Source organism: Anopheles merus, chromosome 3L (genome assembly GCF_017562075.2).
Source record: "Anopheles merus strain MAF chromosome 3L, AmerM5.1, whole genome shotgun sequence".
Classification (NCBI taxonomy): Eukaryota; Metazoa; Arthropoda; class Insecta; order Diptera; family Culicidae; genus Anopheles; species Anopheles merus.
In genome coordinates, this window is record NC_054085.1 from 23,971,132 (window position 1) to 23,991,432 (window position 20,301).

General features: G+C 43.3%; 2 protein-coding genes across 8 annotated transcripts in view; one reads left to right on the forward strand and one right to left on the reverse strand.

Annotated features, from left to right (window-relative positions):
• LOC121599672 (solute carrier family 12 member 4) overlaps nt 1–20,301 on the reverse strand; it is a 153,355-nt gene that overhangs the window by 106,126 nt on the left and 26,928 nt on the right. The window contains exon 1 of one of the 7 annotated variants that reach the window (XM_041927670.1): nt 12,823–13,018. The exons of 5 other annotated variants lie outside the window; for them this stretch is intronic. The gene's annotated coding sequence lies outside the window, so the exon portion shown is untranslated. Of the gene's footprint in view, nt 1–9,647; nt 9,693–12,822; nt 13,019–20,301 lie in introns of those variants that run through there. One more of the 7 variants, XM_041927671.1, reaches the window with a different exon arrangement.
• Nucleotides 17,304–18,171, forward strand: LOC121599676 (60S ribosomal protein L37-A-like). Its single transcript, XM_041927679.1, has 3 exons — nt 17,304–17,442; nt 17,655–17,790; nt 17,953–18,171. Exons 1-3 carry the CDS (start codon nt 17,440–17,442, stop codon nt 18,066–18,068), a joined length of 255 nt encoding a protein of 84 aa, XP_041783613.1. The 5' UTR covers nt 17,304–17,439; the 3' UTR covers nt 18,069–18,171.

Sequence of the window (20,301 nt, forward strand, 5' to 3'; positions counted from 1 at the left end):
AATAAACGGCATGTGTAGCTAGAGCGCAGCAAAGGTGTGTTTACTTGGTATGGAGTCAACTTTCTGGCCAACAGCAGCCTGATTTCTACGAATCCTAAGGCATTTAATTTCAGAATAGTGTAGGCGATATATGGTTAAATCACATTATTGTAAGTAATCATGAGCAATTCATTGAAACGAAAGCTTTTCGAAAAGTGGTACATAAAATACCGAAAAAAAAAGAATTAGTTAATGATTTGTGCAGTTAAAACTTCAACCTTCCGAATGACATGAGGACGAAATTTGTCAATTCACATTAAATCACCTCAACTAATATTTGCAACGTACAATTACACCAGCAACACCAATAGCGTCCTTCATTTGTCATGCTTCAATTGCTAATACCAGAAGCACATAAAACAGCAACAACAAAAACACAACTATCGACAATCGACCACGCGCGATGTAATTTGGCATTTGCCTGCCAAAGGGCACTTTAACGGTACGCGATCAGTTTTCCACCGGTTCCGATAAAGAGAAAATACACCGATTCGTAAAAGCTCCAACGGTCTACACCAAACCCACCGAAACCGGTCTAATCAATATCGAGGGCACTAGCAGAGCCGGAGAGGGGTTACCCCTTTCTCCCTCACCTCGCCACTGTTTACGCTATTTCACCACCTCTGTCAGGAGCCAGCGGGTGCGGATTTGGTGAAAATGGAACAGAAAGAAAGCCACCAGCTAACCGCCGATCGTGCGAGGAGCTAGTTTTGCTTTGCCTTTTCTTTCCACTTCTGCTCTACAAATTCGCTCCAGCAGCAGTAGGCGTCCAGTGGAGTGCCTTTTATCGTCGCGAAACTGGCCTTCTTTGGCAAGGGCAAGGGGGGGGGGGGCGGGTGGCCAAGGAAGGTGGAAGAATTCGCCCGAGGCGCCCTGCACTCTCTCACCCAGCTAAGCCCAAGGTCCAAGTGTTGAATAATTAAATAAGTCAATTAGTATTGAAAATTGATACTACGCCCTGGTTGCGAACCGGGTCCAACGGGAGGTGTGGAAAAGCTCTGCCCCATCTCCGCCCCCCCCCCCCCGTTCTGCACACGCACGGTGGCACACGGCAGTGTAGTAAAAGGTGGACTTTTTTTTCTGCTGTCACTTCAGGTTACGCCAGCACAGGTTCGGCCTTCGGCTTTTCGATCCGTCCACTTACAATCCGCTAGGCTCTTCAAAGAACCGGGCTTATGGAAGGGGGGAGGGGGGGAGAAGGCATAGTACTAAGGGGATCATTAAGGGGTAGTAGAGTGGTACTTTTCAAGAAAAGCCCCCAGTAAACTTCCACCTTGGGCCTTCCTTTTCTAGACGGACAATGTAGGCAAAGTGAAAATCCATTGAATAATTTTATTTCCCACGTGAAAACGGCAAATGAGCAGGACGAGGTAAGAACAACAGTGGAACGAAGAATGGAAAATCATTTGAGCCCTTTAGCCGTTGATTGTGATAGCCGATGCGGACGACGGGTGTGCTGTTACCATTTGCCTTCATTTTCCACTTGGCTGGAGGCACACGCACACACACACACTAACACAACGCACATAAACGCATTCCAGCAGGCCAGTTGGAATTGGCCTGCGAGGCATATTAGCACGTTGGAAATATAATCCTATTGGACCGGAACCTTTTCCATCGTTCAAGGTGTCTCATTAAGTGTAGCTGCTCTATTTTCATCCATCGCCAAAAGTGACAACAATCTGAAACTCAGGTTCACCTCGCCTCAAAAGGGAAGAGGAGTTTGGACAAATAATTATACAGAAGAGCCATTTTATGCTTGATCAGTTTTTAGACTGGTTTCTTCTAGACTGATGTTTATAGTAAATTTACATTAGCTTTTACGGTATTTGATGACTTTTTAATAAACCCAAAAGTTTGAGAAATTATCTTCCGATCAGATGATTGAATTAGGAATTATGCAAAAAAATAAAAAAAATTGTATGTACATTTTTAGGGGCTTCCTTCCTTGCACACAAGGTGAAGGGAAATGACAAGTGAAAATATGCAACTAACACTAAATTTTTATTCTATCGATTTCGTGGTTTTGAAAACATAACAAAGCTTCTCTTAAAATACAGTCTTACTGTTGCCAATCTCTCTCTTCACGCTGCATCCAATTTTTCAGACCATTTTGAATGATGTATACAGGAACCATTCCGAGAACAAAAAAAAGGAACCCAAAATGTTACAAAACGATGCCTTTTATCTGGGCAATAGATTCTGACAGTAACACGTACCCTGCACAAGTCGTTCCTGCTCACGATCACTCGCTTCACATTCGAATTTGCCAACTATTTTGCATAAGCTGAAATCCACTGTATCTCTGGCCCACTGCCTTTCTTTTCTTCTTGGAAAGGACGGTAAGAAAAGAAAAGCAAACCCCACGCTGCCCATCAACGTCTCCGTTCTGCTGCTGCTGCTGGCTGCTGTTGCTGCTGCAGCTAGCAAAACGTTGTTCTTCCGGATCGTTACATTCCCTAATGTTTTCGCGTCCGCCACCTAGACGGGAGAGCGAGAGCAGCCGGGCGAAAAGGATAGTTTTGCAATTTTAAACAACCACAGCAAACCCCATGGTAATGGTTCTGGCAACGCGACATGGAAACAAAATTCTTCTGTGCATCCTTGAATCATTCAGCTGCGCCGCTGTTTTCCAACCCCGTTCGCTCTGTATGCTTCTTTGCTTCTTTGTTACCCGTCTAGTGGATGAAGTGCAATCTTCATGAAGAAATATAGTGCCACGAGCGTACTGGTACTGTGGTTACTACGGAACGAGCGGGAAGTAGTTGTGAAAGAACGAACAAAAAAAAAACAAAAAGCACTAACACTATCTACATAATGTTGGTTGCGCAACGTTCAAGCAGCGATTGTGGCTTTTGTGTGTTTGAAATCATTTCAAATTGAATCAAAATTTGCTTCAAAGCATGAGCACATGAAAGTGAGGAAACATTGTTTATCTTTCAAATTGCGTTGGTTGTAACAGCACAGTCAATAGCAGCCGGCTACTATCTAGCTGTTCGTTGCGAACTTATCTACCCGTTTGCTTGACAGGCTTTTAGTGAAAGACAGAAGTGGAAAGTAAATTTAAATCCATGCCATGATTTGATAACAAGCATTACTAACAGCAGCTATCTGATGTGGTAAAAGGGTAGCAATAGAGATGTATATAAATATTCAAAATATCCATGGGTATTAACATTTAAGTTAGTAACAATAAATACATATTTGAACAATGCGTTACGATATTGAGAACAAATACAGTGAACCCTCTCTTATTTGACACCTCTTTAATTTGAAAAACCCTCTCTTATTTGAACATTTTCCACAGTCCTTTGATTTCCTGTATATTTTTGTCCCTTTAATTTGGAAAACCTCTGCAATCTGTATCCCTCTTATTTGTGTATGGTCTTGCCATGGTTATTGAATGATGTATGCTCAAATTGGCAATCGTGTTCGCAGTTTCCTATAGCAACAGTTAAGACTACATACTAAATGTTATGTCTCTTTCTTGTTTGTATGGACCTTTCATTCACTTTCAACCTCTGTAATTTGAAACCCCCTCTTATTCGACAGTCCCATCGCCTCTCAAATAAGAGAGAGCTGACTTTATAATAAAAAGAATAATATCAAATTAATTTCCGATATTATCCCTGTTTTTGATCCTAGAGGTCTGTCTTACTATGCTACAAAAAAAAGACATTACTAAAATTTGTTTCAATTTGAAAAACATAAACTAACTTGTATTTTATACCATTTCATAATTGAAGACAATAATAAAAGTACACATAATAAAAGTACATAATAATAAAAACAACATATGCTTTGAAAATCAAAACTAGAAAAAATGGCTTACTTCCTGATCCCTCGGATCCCTATTGTCTAGGCAGCATCTTAACTGTTAGTCAGCTTTTATTGAGAGCTTACGATTATTCCATTACGGTTGAGTGTGATACATTTTTTTCTTTGAGGATTCGAATAACAACTCTTGTTTGAAGAAATATACACATCGATTAAGGACATCAACTCATTTCTTCATGATGGATAATAATGCGTTTAACTATTACAGTATTTCTCCGAGTGCGAATTATGCGTTCCAGGGATTTTGGCATACGTCTAATATCTCGTTCATCTACCAAAATATGGACGGTAAATAGTTTTTTTTAAATAATTGTTACATTTAGTACTTCTTGCGCATCATTACTCATTTCATACAATTTGTGTAGAAAATTCGGATATTTCTGTGCATTTATCAATTTAAAACTTTGAGCAAAATTGCAATTTGACAATTATTCTTAAAGAAAATCGTATTAATTTGACGTATAAACTGACACAACTAAAAATTGACGTAACTCGGAGAAAGACTGAATCTCGTACTAATAGAAAATCGAATAAAGGCTTATGGTTTGGTGTGCAATTTCTTAGCATTAAGTAGTAGCAGCTTCCAGCTAAACCAATTATCAACGAAATAAAACTCAAAGGAACAAAGTTGTTTACCAATTCTAGTGTACTTAACCCATCACCAGTACCACCATTTGTCAATGTTTTTGGCAAGTAAAAAGAAAGCAGGAAAACAAGACAATAAAAATCACAATTGTTGTGTCCGCACAAAACAAACATGAAGACGGTGGTGTACGGCACAAACAGAATATGTATTTTATCACTATCTTTGGTATATGTTCAACCGTTTACAATAATAAATAATACCACACAATAACACGCAATGCGGGGAGAGGACGGCTGGTCCTTCTCGCGCCGCGATCCTCACTGAGGACGTCACAGGATGACAGCCCTGCTGTCAACAGTGAGCCCTCAGGATGAGGCAGCGGTCTGTCCACAACAACAATCTAATAAACGCAATGTGTGCGCGGTTATGTATGCGGGTTTTGTAGAATGTTCTTAATGTAGTTCCCAACCATTCCATTTGCAAAGCCCTCGTTTTCGTCCTGCCGTTTAGTGTGATCGATAATTTATCGAAAACAACACCTCTCTCGCCGTTTCTCTCTTCCTCTCTCGGGAAATAGGTCGAAACAGATGAAGCAAATTTGCTAGTCCGTCTAACCCAACTTGTTGTACCATTTTTCATCACCAGCAGCCATAAAGCACCTCACCCACTCACCAACCACATTATCGGGATGCCGGTGATCGTTGCTAAAGTTCATCGATTTTTCATCCCTTTACGATACCCACACCACCCAGGGATCGCGCGATCGGGTCGAAAAGGATGAGGTCCCGGGGGGGGGGGGGGGGGGCGGAATGAAACTATTGCTTCCTTCCACAAACAGCGCAAGCACGACCAGCCAATAACACAGGCATACAGGATGATGCGTGTGCTGCAACCGGCAACCATGGAGAGCAGGGTGAATTTTTAGGCAAAGGAACCCAAAAATAAACTTTACCACCACCCCCACTCACCCGCCGGTGGCTTTAGACTGGCTCCGGAAGGAGCTGGTACCGGGCGGGCCCGGAAGTGAAACATGCCGGCGCTCGGTGAAATAGATTGAGAAGTCGGTTATAGACTCTTCCGACGGGTTCTGTGGGACGTTGGAGCTGATGGAGTCTGCTCCGACGAACCTTCGATGAGGAATGAAACATCAAATTAGATTTATAGTAGACTATCCATTTTTTATTCATCCCTAGGCACAAGTGGCACTCTGTATGTATGTGTGTGTGTGTGTGTGTGTGTGTGTGTGTGTGTGTGTGTGTGTGTGTGTGTGTGTGTGTGTGTGTGTGTGTGTGTGTGTGTGTGTGTGTGTGTGTGTGTGTGTGTGTGTGTGTGGTGTGTGTGTGTGTGTGTGTGTGTGTGTGTGTGTGTGTGTGTGTGTGTGTAACAAGTTGCTGAGAAGCTTCTTGAAGGCTTGCCTGATGTGCCTGTTCTCACATGAACTTAGGGTTCATACAGGGTAGCAGTGTCTGTTAAGCTAGCAAAAGATTTTAAGCGCATTTTGTTTCGACAGGAAAGCTTTTTGGCGTGAGTATGTGTGTGTTTATCTGTGTGTGTATGTGTGTCTTTGACGCCTTTTCCCCGAACGAAGCTATTACAGACAGGATAAGCACTATCCGGTGGCCGGGCGGAAGGCGGCCAAAGCCACCAAAAACGTTACGGCAGCGCCTCAATGAATTCAATTAGAAAAGTTAGTTTAATTATTGGTTCGGGGGGTTGAAATTGAATATTAAGGTTGTTCCGTGTTTTGACGTCGAACGATTACAGGCAGGTGGGGGAAAGATGGGTGCGATGGTGGTTCAACAAGGAAGGATGTTTAATGGCAATCTTCCTGTGTCTGGCATCGCATGTTAAATAATCAAATACAATTACTTCATTAAGCATGACGCTACCGAGAGTGATGAGAGTTAGCAAGTTTCAAGGGGTGTAAAATCGAAGCAGCTACAATGAATCTTATTTATTTGGTTGTAATTCAATTGCTGAACTTTTTGCAAGTTATAGCGAGTCGAATTTCAAGGGTCTTTTTAATGTAATCCTACACACTTGATGCTTAAAATATAATAAGGATTCTTGTTAGATCAAATTCAGAGCTAAAACGCGTAATCTTATTGTACTCTATGGAGTGATCGGAATACTCTTTCTCCTGGTTCAGAAGCATTCATACATTAATAAGATCTTAAATCTGATCTATAATATGTTTCAGAAATACCAGGCCGTAGTGTAATATCCAATGTCTTGAATATTACATTGCTCAAACAAACTGTTTGTAATTAACAACGTAATTTACCACGGAGCGAACGTGGTATTATGTTTTTCGTTATTTAATAAGATTAACCATAAAAAATAATTTACGAATGATTCTCATTAAATCATGCGCTAAAGAAAATCCATCGCAACAACGCTAATTATGGCAGTATTGCTGTGCGGATTGCATAAATGCTTTCTCAGCAAAGCAGATTCTACAGATCCGCCTGTAAGTATGCAATGTCCATCATTTCAAAATAATAGCTCAAGAATAACATTTTACTTTCACGCTAAATGTTAATATAGGACAAAAGTTATGCAACGAATGTCTCCTAGTGACTGAAAACATTTTTCAGAAAGTTTGAAACTTTTACCTTACGCCCAAGCAAGCTCAGGCTGTCCATCACCGTGTCACGGTAAATTGCATCCGTAAACCTCTCCAATTCATCCCGCGAAACCAACCAACATTTCAAACTCAATTGGGACAGTTTGAGAAAGAGCGAGTCACCCACGATCGGACACCCCATGTTCACAACCGTGTCACTGCGGGCAGACAAACAGGGTAACAAATGGCTAGATGTGAGACGTCACAGCACGGCAAAAGAGCAAAGCAATCCATCTGAAAATCAACACGCGAGAAATAAGTTGGGCCCGGCGCAACGAAGCCCTACTTCGCACGGCATACAGACACGGCCAGTAAGCAAATGCCAGCTTATCCTTTTTTGATGAATTAGAGCACCGAATGAAAAAGGGGCGAAGAAATGGAAAATGAGAGGATCTGAAGAAGAAAAACCAATCCCACCGTGCAGTTTGCAAATCGACCCACTTGACAGACGGGTTTACAATTTCGGCAGTCAAGCATCGTTTGTTTCGGTGGGTGTCGGTGTTGGTGTATGTCTTTGGATAAGGACCACTTCCACCGCTTTGCTTTCTTCGGGCCAGAACGGTTGGACGCAACAACTTTTAACCGTCGGATGGAGAAATACTTTGTTTGCCGTTTTGAGCACGGAATACGCGCAATAAACGCTGGCGTGAAGCCGTCCGCGGGCACAAACCATATTGCAATGCAAACGAAGCTTTCGATCATACCTCGTGTCTTCTGTTTTTTGCCTCCCACTCCAAATCCAACTATTGTTTCCGCCACTCGGGGAATCCCTTTTCATCGTGGAATAATTATTTCCAGCTTAAGAAAAATTGCGCTACTGGTGTGAAAATGTTGCCACTGCCCAACCGGTGGGATGTTTTTTCTTCCCACCCCCACAAACCGCCCGCCAATAATTTATACTTTTTTTGTTGTTGTAGCAAATTTATGACGGTTGCTGCTCTTGACGTTTGCTTCTTTTAAATCTTTGCTTTCGGTCTTGCTCTGTGTCTCGGGGACAATGTTCGGACCGTCTTGGTCGGACCGGGCCTGGAAAGATCTAGCGCACATTAGCTAATTAAAATTCATGGCAGCTGTCCGCAGGAATGCAACATTTTACCAGGCAAACGAAACGAGGTAGCAAACACACCCACAGCGCTAGACCGCGCAGCCAGTCCACTACAGCTGTTTTCGGTGGACGGTGATGTTGGGCTGGGAGCTTGTCAGCGCAATGGTTTTTGTTGCGCGAGGGTTTGATCTTGTGAAAACTGAACTGAAAGAGTGCTGGTGCTGTTTGGTGCCGTTTTGTGAAGCCCACAGGAAACTTGAGCTGAGTAAGTTGTTGGAGCAGCTTTCTGTGCAAACTGTTTTTTGTCGATTCACATCTTAAAGTGGTCTTTTCAATCGAAATTGTATCGCGTTTGCATACCTTAACAACTACATTGTTTTACAACATTTCTGAACATTCGTAATTTTACCTTAAAGTATGCAATACGCATTACATTACTGTCATATTAAGCCAAAGCAATGGCACTGTCAATATACTGTATAAAATTGTATTGCACACTACATTGCAGAAGAGCCTCAAGGTAACAATGAATTATTTACTTCCTTATGTATCGAAGCGCATAACATTGTACGTTTTACTAAATAAATCATTTGCACCAACCAAAACATTTTCTCAGTCTCCCGTGTTTCAGCATTTCAAACACCGAACGAGCACTATCATTGCCCTTCCATTTCCACAGCTTATGGTGCATTTCTTAACCAGAAGCGTTTTATAAGCTTTTGTGGCTAGATTTGACCAGCACCAGCACCGCCACCACCAGTCGCTTACCGAAGCGAAGAACCGTCCGCCGAACGTGCCTCAATTTAATTAAATTAAACGTGACCCCGGTGGTGTATGTGTGCTGCAGTTCGAACCAGGCACTGCAGCTGCAACCGGGCCAACAACACTGGAGCCAACCGGGGAGCGTTGACAAACGGCGAAACGGCACACACACGGGATGGCCACGGTAGAACCGGGCGGCCCTATCTCCTACCACCACCATTGACCTTGCCGCCGCAACCGTGCTGGGCGTTCGACGCGGGAAGAATGTTTAATGTGCAGCGATGGTGTTGCGACGTTTGGTGCATCGAAAATTAGCTGCCAAAGGCACGATGATGATTGCACGCTACGCCATCCGCTCCGTCCGTGTAATGTAACGTTTATTGTACGAAATCTTTGTACCGCGTTAATCATTTGTTAGCGGCGTTAATGATTCGACAAGCACAGTAGAGCCACGCACGAAGAGCAGCTCAAATTGTCACTTAATTTTGGCTTCTCTTTTAATTCGTCTACTTTCATTGCATTTTCACACGCAGCCATCACACACAGCCAACTAACCCACACTGCAAATCACAGCAAACGAAATCACTCCGTTCGTAATGTCGCTTTTATTCGGTGGTCGTTTGCGTTCTTGCGTTTTCTTTCCACTCCAACACCACGTCACGTACTGGTCACTCGTCTGTGGGTTGTTTTTTTGTTGTTGTGTTTATGATGCCGTTAACGCTAAAGTGTAAATTTCACCCGTCCGAACTCACGAGCACCAGTGTGAAGTAACGCCTTTCTCGTGCGCGTCGGTATGTCCTTTCCCATCAAGGATGCACAATCAACTGAATACTAAATCATACAGCCCGTGTCGAACGGTACGCTGCCTGGCAGGGCTGCTGCCAGGGCTTGCCAGGGCGGAGACTTCCGGAAGGTGGATGGTCTGATGGTATCACACTGCTCCCTAGACGGTGAGATTTGCACACTGACAGCGTGTAGCAGAACGATCGCTCCGCAGGCCGACCGGTTTGACGTTTGACTCGCAAATCCTTTTAACGGTGGAGCATGAGCTTTCACACGCATTTCAGTTCTGTTCTATTTTAAAATCTTTGGCCCACACAAAGCTATTTTTAGCGCTAGAGAAAAAAAAAAACGTTTCGATATTGTCCAACACAAAACTAAAGCATGTTCTAATGGCACTACACTACCGAGCTTGCTCTAGAAAACCAATCCAATTAGCAAACTTTTACCACAATTCTCGTTAAAACACGTTTCTTCTAAAGCTCAACCAAAAAACAAACAAACTTCCTGCCAGTCAGCATCCTGCTGAGCGGTTCTCTTGTGCTTTCGCGCGCGCTCTCTCTCTCTCTCTCTCTCACACAGGCACTCACTCGCACGGGAAGGTATACACTCTCAGCTGCGTGCGCTACGATCGTCCCAAGCATCCGCACCCACACTGGTCTAACCGCAACCGAAGTGGGTCCCTCGAAACGCTGCTAGTGTACCAGCATCGCCGACTGGTACCGTTGACGTGAACATTCAAACTGACGGCGAGTGGCATACGCTCACCAGGACCGTAGTAGGTAGACGACATTCAACATGTACACACTAAATCGAAAAGGATATTACCAAACCTTCCTCCCGCCAAACCTCCGTTTTTTGCTCCCGGAAAGGCAGGCTGGATGCGACACACGATGCCACTAGAAGCGTCCCTGCATCCAACGCACACACTAGCACACACCTACAGATGATTTTTCTCGGTGTTGTTCCAGGAGCGTGATGGTTCGTCCGCTTTTTGCACATTAAATCAACCTTCAATCAGTGCATACGCGTAATGGTAATGGGGCACGGAAAATAGACTTTAGAATATTCGGGCACAATGTACGGGTACGAACAGGAGGGGGGGAAGAAGATCTCTAGACGCTAACACGACGTTGGAAATTATTCAGCACACATCGTAAATTGTATGATGAGACAGGTTTATTCTTTTTCTTCTTCGTCCTTAAAAAACCTGATGAAACGTCTGTCAACTAAGATCGAGTGATTTAGCATGCAGGCGGAGATCTTGGAGGATGAGTTTGCTCAAAAGGCTTTCAATCAACTTGATGGCATTGTGGCACACGGCATTGTGGTGCAGGCTTTACCGTTTGAGCTGATTTGATGGTAAGGTTTGGTAGGAAATCACAAAATCGTAACCTTTTTACACGTGTAATTCAGTAAATTTTACTAGAAAACATAATGAGAGTGTTGGTTTATGTTAAGAAAAGGATGTCGTTGGCAAAAAAGGGATTTTATGTAGCTTAAGAAATATTGTTGCAGGCTTTGACAAGCGCCTACATTTATGTAATTCCAGCTATGAAAGTATTAAAAAGCAAACAACATTAAACATTGCATACATTTAGGCTACAGATATTGTAAGCACCATTAAGCCTAAAACAGAAAATTGCTTTTTTATAATCCAAAAATCTCCAATAGAGTTTGAGTTTTGTTATTTAAGTTTATGATTTAAAACAGCTGCTTTTCAAATCATCATTAAATAATAGTGGATTGGATGTTAAAGCGCCTGAAAGTAGACAATTCGTACTTTTATTGCTTTTGCTCATTTAGAATCATTAGTAATCACGATGATTACACATATCTAAGCGCATCTTATTACCAGGTGTTAACAGTGAAATGTAAAATAAATCCAACACTTTAAACAACACTCTCCTCGTCTCGCATTTGTAAAATTGCTCATTTAGCAGCTGTGCAAATAGTGCGACCAATGTCAACAAGGCACAATTTAATCATGCTTTCTGCTTGCATGGGAGGAAATTATTAGCCCAACGATGGCGCTGCATCTGACAGTGAGTGGTTGATTATACAACCTGCGACGAAAGGTAAATAGAATGGAAACTGGTGCCTGTGGCTTTGACATGCAACGTAAAAGCCAACAGGTTACGAGATGAAAGCGAAAATGGTCCCTAACGAATTGTGCAGTTGTGTCTGAGTATGTGTGTGTGTTTGAATCATCAATATGGTAGTCTTCATTCGATGCACCGTAGGATGTGATTAAATTATGCTATTTAAACAAGCTCCAACAAGTCGGCTAGCTGGACCCTGTCAGCTTTTCTTATATTTTAAAAGACCATCCACTGATTTGTCTGTTCATCCGTAACACTCGAGATAAAGGCAACGCTTCCCGTCAGCATGGCTCAGAAAGGACAGTACCTCACAAAATGCACTTTTTGTACCTTTCTTCCGCATTGCATTGTGTAAGCAACATTCATTAGCGAGTTTGAAGTCACTTCAAAACACCGCAAACACACACACACACACATGCACTATCTTTTCTCGTCATGATCGTATACGTCCGTTGTTCTGTTAGCTGCGTGTACGAGAGTGTAATTCGACCGTAAGTGCTTGTCGGACAACGAGCGCCAACAAGATGCACAGTTGGACGCAGTGAGGTGGAAACTGGGTTTGATGGGTTCGTTAGAAAATCCTCGGTTCGGTTTTTGTTGTGGGATTTTCTGTTTCTCCCGATGTCGACACTCTGTTTTCTACCCCTTCCCACCGATGAAACCACTCCACTCCATCGCCCTTTTTGTACAAACGACCAGGCGTCTCCATGCGAAAGTATCCTGTCATTATTCTGCCCGATCCATCCTTTTCTTCCGTCCTCCAAGCGCGGTGCACGGGTTGAAACAAACACACACACACACACACACACACACACACATACTAATCACCATCTCACCGCACACCAATCGAAGTTTGTAAGAGCCAGGATTAATGGAAAAGTGATACGGCTTACTAGCGCGTCTAACACCCAACCGACGGCGGCGGCACCGAAGGTGACGGACGTCGTATCACACTTTCTCCTTCGCAAAACAGGGAACGCGATAAACTCACTGACTAATAACCTTTGCAACGGGGACCTTCCAAACACAGGGGAGCATAACTAACCCGTGCACAACGGTGCAATTTAATCGAGCCGAATGCAGTGTCGCATCGTTTGACGGCAGAAACGATTTTCAGATTTCCCGTCCAGCAACAACACATCGGCAGTGGCTCCCCGGTGGTGGTGAAACGCGAATGGATTCTAGCCACGGCAAAACGGTGAGTGCGCGCACGAGTGAGCGAACCGGACCCTCAGACACAAACGCCACACGCCAGCAACAGTGCTCGAGCAGAACTGTGCCACCAGCCGAAACGCCAAACCGGTTGTCGCCCCGGCACGACGATGGTTGGCTTTGCGCTTCTACGGGTTTTCCGTATCCTTCACGGCGCACACAAGGCCACATTGCCGCTCCGTCCCACCCGTTCCATCCGCCCGCCCGAATGGGAGGAAGGGAAAAATCGTACGGTTTTCCGCGCTTATCCGTGCGGGGTGGGCAAACGCTTTTGCTTTTGCACGGCGAAGCGGCAAAGGTGGAACTCCGATAGTTAGACGAAGCGGTAGAATGAGCGCGAGTTTCGCTTTGCGCGTTGTTTTATTTGTGCTGCTGCTGCTGCTGCTGCTGCTGGTGCTATTTACTTTTGCACCTTTTGCTTCCTGCACGACGCGTTCTTGCAGGGCGGTACGCAAGAATGGCGAAAGGGATATCAACGATGACGATGGCGCTCGGCTCTGCTTTGGTACCGCAACAGCTTGATTATTACATTTTATCGTCGAACGTGGCGATCCGTCTTCCGCAACGCCCCCCCCCCCCTTCTTTTGCGGGGTGAATTTTGCGACGATCGATGCCATTCATTAAGCCGGCAGGATGATTGTTTAAAAGTTGTAGAAAACGATCCAGCAGAAGGTTCTTGTTAAGGGCGCATTATTGGAGCGTGAAAACTATCATTAAAAATTGCTTTTAAAATGAGCCGGGAGGGGAAATAAAGCTAACAAACAAAAGTTCGATCTATGTCAATATGCGATAGAATAAAGGGAAAGTTTGTGGAAGATAGTAATGAGAGATTGAAGAACTTTTGGTTGTGAAGTTTTCTGCACAGGACAAACGTGTGTACATTGCAAGTAACTTTACATAACAGATAGTAATTTCTTTGCTCTACAAATACAAGCTTCAATTTAATCATTACTTTTACATAAATTATATGAAGTTACAGCCCTTTCCTGTCAACGTAAGTTCAATCGGTTACATGAACCTAAAGAAACGTCAATGATTAGTTTTAAATTTACTGCATGTCGCTAAATTGCCCCTAGTGGTTTGAAGATTGCATACATTTTGGGAGTTTAGACAACATGGCGTCTGTCACAACAGTCTGATTCTGAGGTACGCGGTTCTGGATTTTCGATGATTCTGATATAGGGGTCCTTTCCGTTTTAAGTTAGTAGACAGAAAATTTCACCCTGTCAGCTGTTTGCATTGTATAGCAGTTTTCGAGCAGCTATCTAAGTCAGTATAATATACAGGTAGGCTTATCCCATGGTGTATGAATTTAGGAGGCTGATTTTTATCGCTTCTGCCTCTAAATGAAGATTTTAAGAGTGTTTTGTGTATTCGTCAAGCCTCCAGAAAGCTTATTTGAACAAAAGTTTTCACCCATCCTGTCAAAAAGTGATATTCAAATTTGTTAACAAAAAAACATGCTATGAGACCACCTCGACTACATACACATTGATTCTTTAATGCACCTTGGGATAAATATAAACACCACCTTTTTTGCCATTTTTCGAGCAGGTACTCGAATCTAATTCTAGCTTTGAGGCAGAGAATATTCTAGACTGAAAATTGCAGGCTAGTTTTATGTGTGGTTTTATATGGAGCGTTTACATAATTTCAGCCTCCAACTGTCAAACTCCATACAAAAAACTTACTAAAATGGCGAAGGGCCCCATAAACGGGTTTATAAATTTGACAGTTTGTGTGTCAAATTAGTATAATTTGCTCCAAGAATTATGGAATGCCAAATAAATTGCAGTGGCTTTTTGTTGTAGATAATTCAAGTGAATACATCTTTATGCAGTAGTCTTGTCAAAGAACTAACGAAATTAACCAATGAAGTATAAGGAATCAAATAAAGCCATTCCTTCTTTTTTCTGGAAGTCAATCTTTCATTCCTTCATTTTTCATAGCTTCTTGGATCATTCTCGTGCCTTCCCCATCATGCATGGTGTTGGACGAATCATTGAGTATAGAATAATATTCGGCTTGATTGGATCATACGAGATTTAACTACTAAACCTGATGCTTTCTTGGTATGTGAACAATCGCTTAAGCTTCAAACCCGAATTCCAGAACCGGTTCATTAATTTTCAACAGAAGAACATCAGCTTAGTTGTTCTAATCTCTTTCCTTTTAGGTATGAAATCTTCAAATAAGACTCTCACAAGAATAGTTTCATAAAGTTTTATACTTTTCAAAATAGTGATGATGAAACTGTTCGATCGATTAATTAGTCTCGTAAACGCCCTAAGAGTCGAGCTATCCATTCATTCAGAAAAGATTGATGATTTTCCCCCCAAAAAAAAGCAAAGGCATATTTTCATGGAAATGGCCATTTAAAATCACCACTTATACAACACAGCACACCCACCCACTGTACTCATTTCCTGCTTCTGCTCAACGTACTCCGACGGGTGGTAACGGGCGAACCGTTACCTTTACCACTCACGAAGTGATAATCCTTCATTTTCCAGCACGTTTTCTACCATATTCCACGAGCTTAGTACAGAGCGTTTCGGTATATATACTTCGCGCGCCATTCGCGCACCACTACACCCCGAACCACCGGCCATCAGTAATACGGTCGCCATTCACTCCTTCTAATACTCCGCTCCGCGTTGGTACAAACTGTACTGCTGCACAGTTCACGACGTAACGAACGTGGACTAAGAGCGCTTAGCGAAAGCGCGTTCACAAACACACTTTCTCCAAGCGTGTGCTGTGTGCCCTTTTCGTAACCTCACAGTTTGTTTTCTTAAACAGTCTATTTTGTCCACCATTGTGGTTCTCTACTTTTCTTTGTGGCTTTCCACTGTTGCACAATAATAAAAAAAAAGAAGTTAAAAACCATAATTGCTCCAGTTCACCGTGACGGACAGGTTTATACCCGCTCACCAGAGTGGTAGCGCGATGAAGATGAAGCCCCTGAACCACACTTCACACCGGTCGTAGTAAGACTGACGACTGACCCGACGGTTCAAACCGACCGACCGCTGTGACCGTCCTCTCCCAGCCGCGCTGAAAACTGTTCCGGACGATCCGAAGCCCATCATCGTCATCAACTACCATCGTCATCATCGTCGTCATTATCATCCATCGTCCACTCACAAAATCGCTGCGGTCAACCGCTCTCCGATGGCGAAGGCTAGTGAATCGTCAACGCTTTTCCGTTCTATTTTCCATCACATCCCACATCTTCTTACTACCTTCTGCCCGCTTCCCCTCCGGCTTCCCATTCCGCACAGGACAGGTGCACAACCTTCAATAAACGCACCTTCTTTATTATTGGCTTTCCATTTTTCCTTCCCCTTGCGCCCTTCCGCAGCCACTAGGTGTGGGACTCTTAATGGGCGGTACGCAACAGGAGTGCTCGAATTGAATTGCCCGCAGCAAAATATGTACCGAGCCAGGGGGGGTGGAGGGATAAAGGCAAGGCAAAAGAAGCAACAAACAGTGAAGAATTTCTACTCTGATTTCCATAAATTTTCACTCTGGGTCGCACACCAATAATGAAGGGTTAAATGCGACTGCAGAAAACGGGGGATATGATGATGAGCCCCGGCAGCTATCCCGATTAGTGCTTGGGATGGGATTTTTCTCCACTACGACATGGATTAATGTGACCTGATTTGCATGTTTCATCCCCTGGCGGGCCCTGGTGTACCGGGAACAATTTTAAGAATTTACGTGCGACCACAAGGAGAGGGGGCATGGGGAAGGAGAGCTGTTATCGGTTTCATGTTTCGGGTCCATTACTCTGTGGCAGAGATTGGGGAATTTATTGCCCACCGATCCTATCTTAAATAGTTGCTGTTTAGGGCAATCAGTCGATGTCGCTCAATCGATGGCAGGGATTACTGTTGCATTATGTATCGTATTACAATAATGGGTCAAAAATTAAAACATACACAGGAAAGCATTTCCCTGGAACAGTGGTTTTACCTTGGGGGGCAATGGAGTACAGCAGTACTGTAAAAGCAATCTTGTCTTAGTATAAATAAATAATGTTTTGTTTGGTGTTAATTAAACATGTATGTCATTACAAATAAAGCTGTTTATATAAATAGCGCTGCAATATTGAGTTTAGTTACAATTATTCAGTATTGTTTTAGCTTTTTATAGTTTTTGAGGCTTTTTTTTTAATTTGGTTTAAAATTGTTTACAAATCAGCAACTGCCAATTTAAATGTTGCGTTGACAGCTTCGTCTGTCAAAACATATATCGGCGAGCTAGGACTCTACTGTACATGTGAAGGATCAGATTGTGTTGGCAACACCTTTGGTTGATTTTTGTTCCATCATACTCTCTTGTCGTCAAAGGGATCGGTGTTGCGCCATAACTTTGGCATTCAGGCCAGATTTTTCTACTTCTCAGTACCATTCGTTTTGATTAAGCTGTGCAGAATATCAAGATGGTAAGTTTGAGCTTTGGAAGAGATATTTCTAGCTTTTTGCAGCAAACCGCACAGATCAATTGAAGTGAATTGATCAGCTTCCATTTGTGACGGCGGAAATTCTCGCTTATGACGACATACATTCCTTTCTTGATGATGTTTTAAACACCCTTGTGACCGGGACGAGAGATCTGCATCCGAATTCAACATTTACTCCCATTTACATCTTGCAGACGAAAGGGACAAGCAGCTTCGGACGGTGGCGCAACAAAAGCCACACGTTGTGCAATCGGTGTGGAAAACGATCTTACCATACGCAAAAGAAACGGTGCGCTAGCTGTAGCTTTCCGGCGGCCAAGATGCGATCATGTGAGTTAATTGGTTGATTCGTAGCGTATTTTGTAAAACGATATGATTGAATTGCGCATACAATGGCTAAATCTGTCCCTCAGTTACAAATCTTTCAGTACCACAACGATTCCGACGATCCGTAATACGCATCGTTTTGTTTTACTTTATTTTTGCTTTCAGATAATTGGTCTAAGAAAGCCATTTCGAAACGAACAACCGGTGCTGGTCGCTTGCGTTATCTCAAGCATGTTCGCCGTTGCATGCGTAATGGAGTCAACGCTCGAAAGGCGAAGTAGTGAGGCAAAGGCATGTCCGTTTGATTTGAAGCCTTACCGGTACTGATCGGGATAGCACAAGCCTACAGCAAGTAGCTATGAATAAACGTAGAAGGGCAAAGGATCTTTAGCAAGTATTTTCGTGTGTATCAAAATGTGTCTCTCTTTGGTCGTGGTTTTCTTTTATTAGGTAAGTAGAAACATTTTTCATGCAAAATTGAAGAAGTTTGGATTGAATTACTGCAGAACATAGTTCAAAACAAACCCCCCATGAATATATTTTGAATAGTCTTGTCGTATTCTGATCAGATTTTAAGTATAAAAACATGTAATTTGTTAATCCTTTTATCGCACAAAAAGCGCTCTCACCACAAAGGAGATATTTTTTTTTGTAGCCGAAATCTTAATTTCCTTATAGTGCCTTACACTCCAAGGTGTGTGTGTATTACATGCGTCCTCATAATGTTTGAGCGAACCCTCAGCAAACACGATTGAACGGAAGAGAGTAACACATTTTTCCAAATTGATATCGTCCTAAAAATGAATACTTTATAACCTTCCTTTGCTGTGGTGTATCTACCTTGTTGGAGCTCTTCTTACGCCACACACTACGATAGCCAATCTAATGGCTTCCCGAACAATATTTCCTTTGCACACTTCCTCTGTGGCGTCTGCTCGTATTTTCTCCTCTTAAAGTTTCCCCTGTCCTGTAGAATTTTTATGTTTTCGCTCGTTAGAAAAAATCTTGTTAGAATTTTTTTTAAATGTTCTAAACGTTTGTATAGACGCGAAATTCTTCTACAAGAAGGACTCAGACAAGAAAAAATCGTTTAAAACCTCTCTTAAGTATCTCTTAACACTCTCGTGTTAGTACCTCTTAAGCAACGGTGTTAGCTGGGTCCTGAAACTGGGTCCTTGCAAATGAAAGTCCCGAAAGGTCCCGAGCAGCAGCAGCAGCAACATCCTTACGCTGGTCGTGTGTCTCCCCCGGACTACATTCAAAATCCCGACGTGGATGAAGTGGATGGCAAAACGAACGATTTCCTTCCCATTATGGAGTTTGAACGCGCTGAGCTCGCCATTCAACATTGATAGGGGCAGTGAGGGAAAATGTTTGGGAAAACATGATGCTCCTCACTCGCGACCTCACCGCCTCTCTGCCGTTCACACGCCGGCGTCGACACGTGTGTGATGCAGGGATCAGTTTTCTCTAATTCCCAGTTTTTCAGCGAGAATAGGATTTTTGTTGTTGTTGTTGTGGTGGTTTACTTCTTCATTCTCGGACGTATGGGGTTTTTTTTTCTTCTTACGCGAAGAATCTCTTTTCAACGGTGCTTTTCCATTACCCGGGTGTTGCTGGGGGTATGTTCAGGGAAAGCTTTCAGCCCGTCAAACCCAAGCTACAACAATGGAAAGCAATTTCCCAATAAAGCATTCCAACTGGGCGGAAGTCTATTGCTGCGAGGAAAACTCGAGCCCGAGCGAGAGAAGCGATCATCGAGACACGGAGCGCGATGCAAAATGTGCGACGCCGTGGTGCTGAGAAGTGGATAGAAATCAATTACCGGACACGAGGGGCAAGGTTGGATTGTATCGCGGTTAGGGATGGGTAGTTTTGCTCGCCTTCATTCAACAAACAGTAGAAATATGAGCATCTACACGGCGCAGCAGTAGGGGCGCAGACGATTGCGGGCGGCGGCAGTCCTTCCTGCGATAATTGTTTCCTTTCGTCGATTGTTTGGCAAACGCTTTGCCGGTGCGATGCTATCGCTAAGCCGATGGATGCCTCGACGTGTTAAAGGCGCACCCGCGTGCGAGGGCATGGAATCGGAACGAATCGAACTGTGTTGCTCTTCCGCGAACAGGAAGGAAGAGACACGCTTTCCGGAAGCGCAAACGACGAACGCGTGCGCAATCAAGGAACGCGTGCGGGGCCACGCACGGTATTGCCGTTATCGGAGTATCCGGAAGTGCGGCTGAAGTTGTGCTCGTTTTACGGAGCGAAGAACAACAGCATCGAAGAAGCAACAGGTGGTTACGTACATACCTTTAGATTGTGTGGTGCAGGTGTTTGTTTTCGTACATAAGTAAGGTTCATTTTCCAATTGATTTCTTACCTGTAAAAGAAGAAAGAATATTATTTCTATTATTCACTATTCAGAAGGGTTGTTGTTTTTAGGTGTAATATAGAGCCCCTATAAGTCCCTATATAGTCTAGTAGAAGATATAGTTTTAAGCTGTAATATATAGACAA

Coding starts and splice junctions, on each gene's coding strand:
- LOC121599676 (XM_041927679.1), top strand. Junction 17,791..17,952: donor GGCGGCCAAGATGCGATCAT/GTGAGTTAATTG, acceptor TTTTGCTTTCAG/ATAATTGGTCTAAGAAAGCC.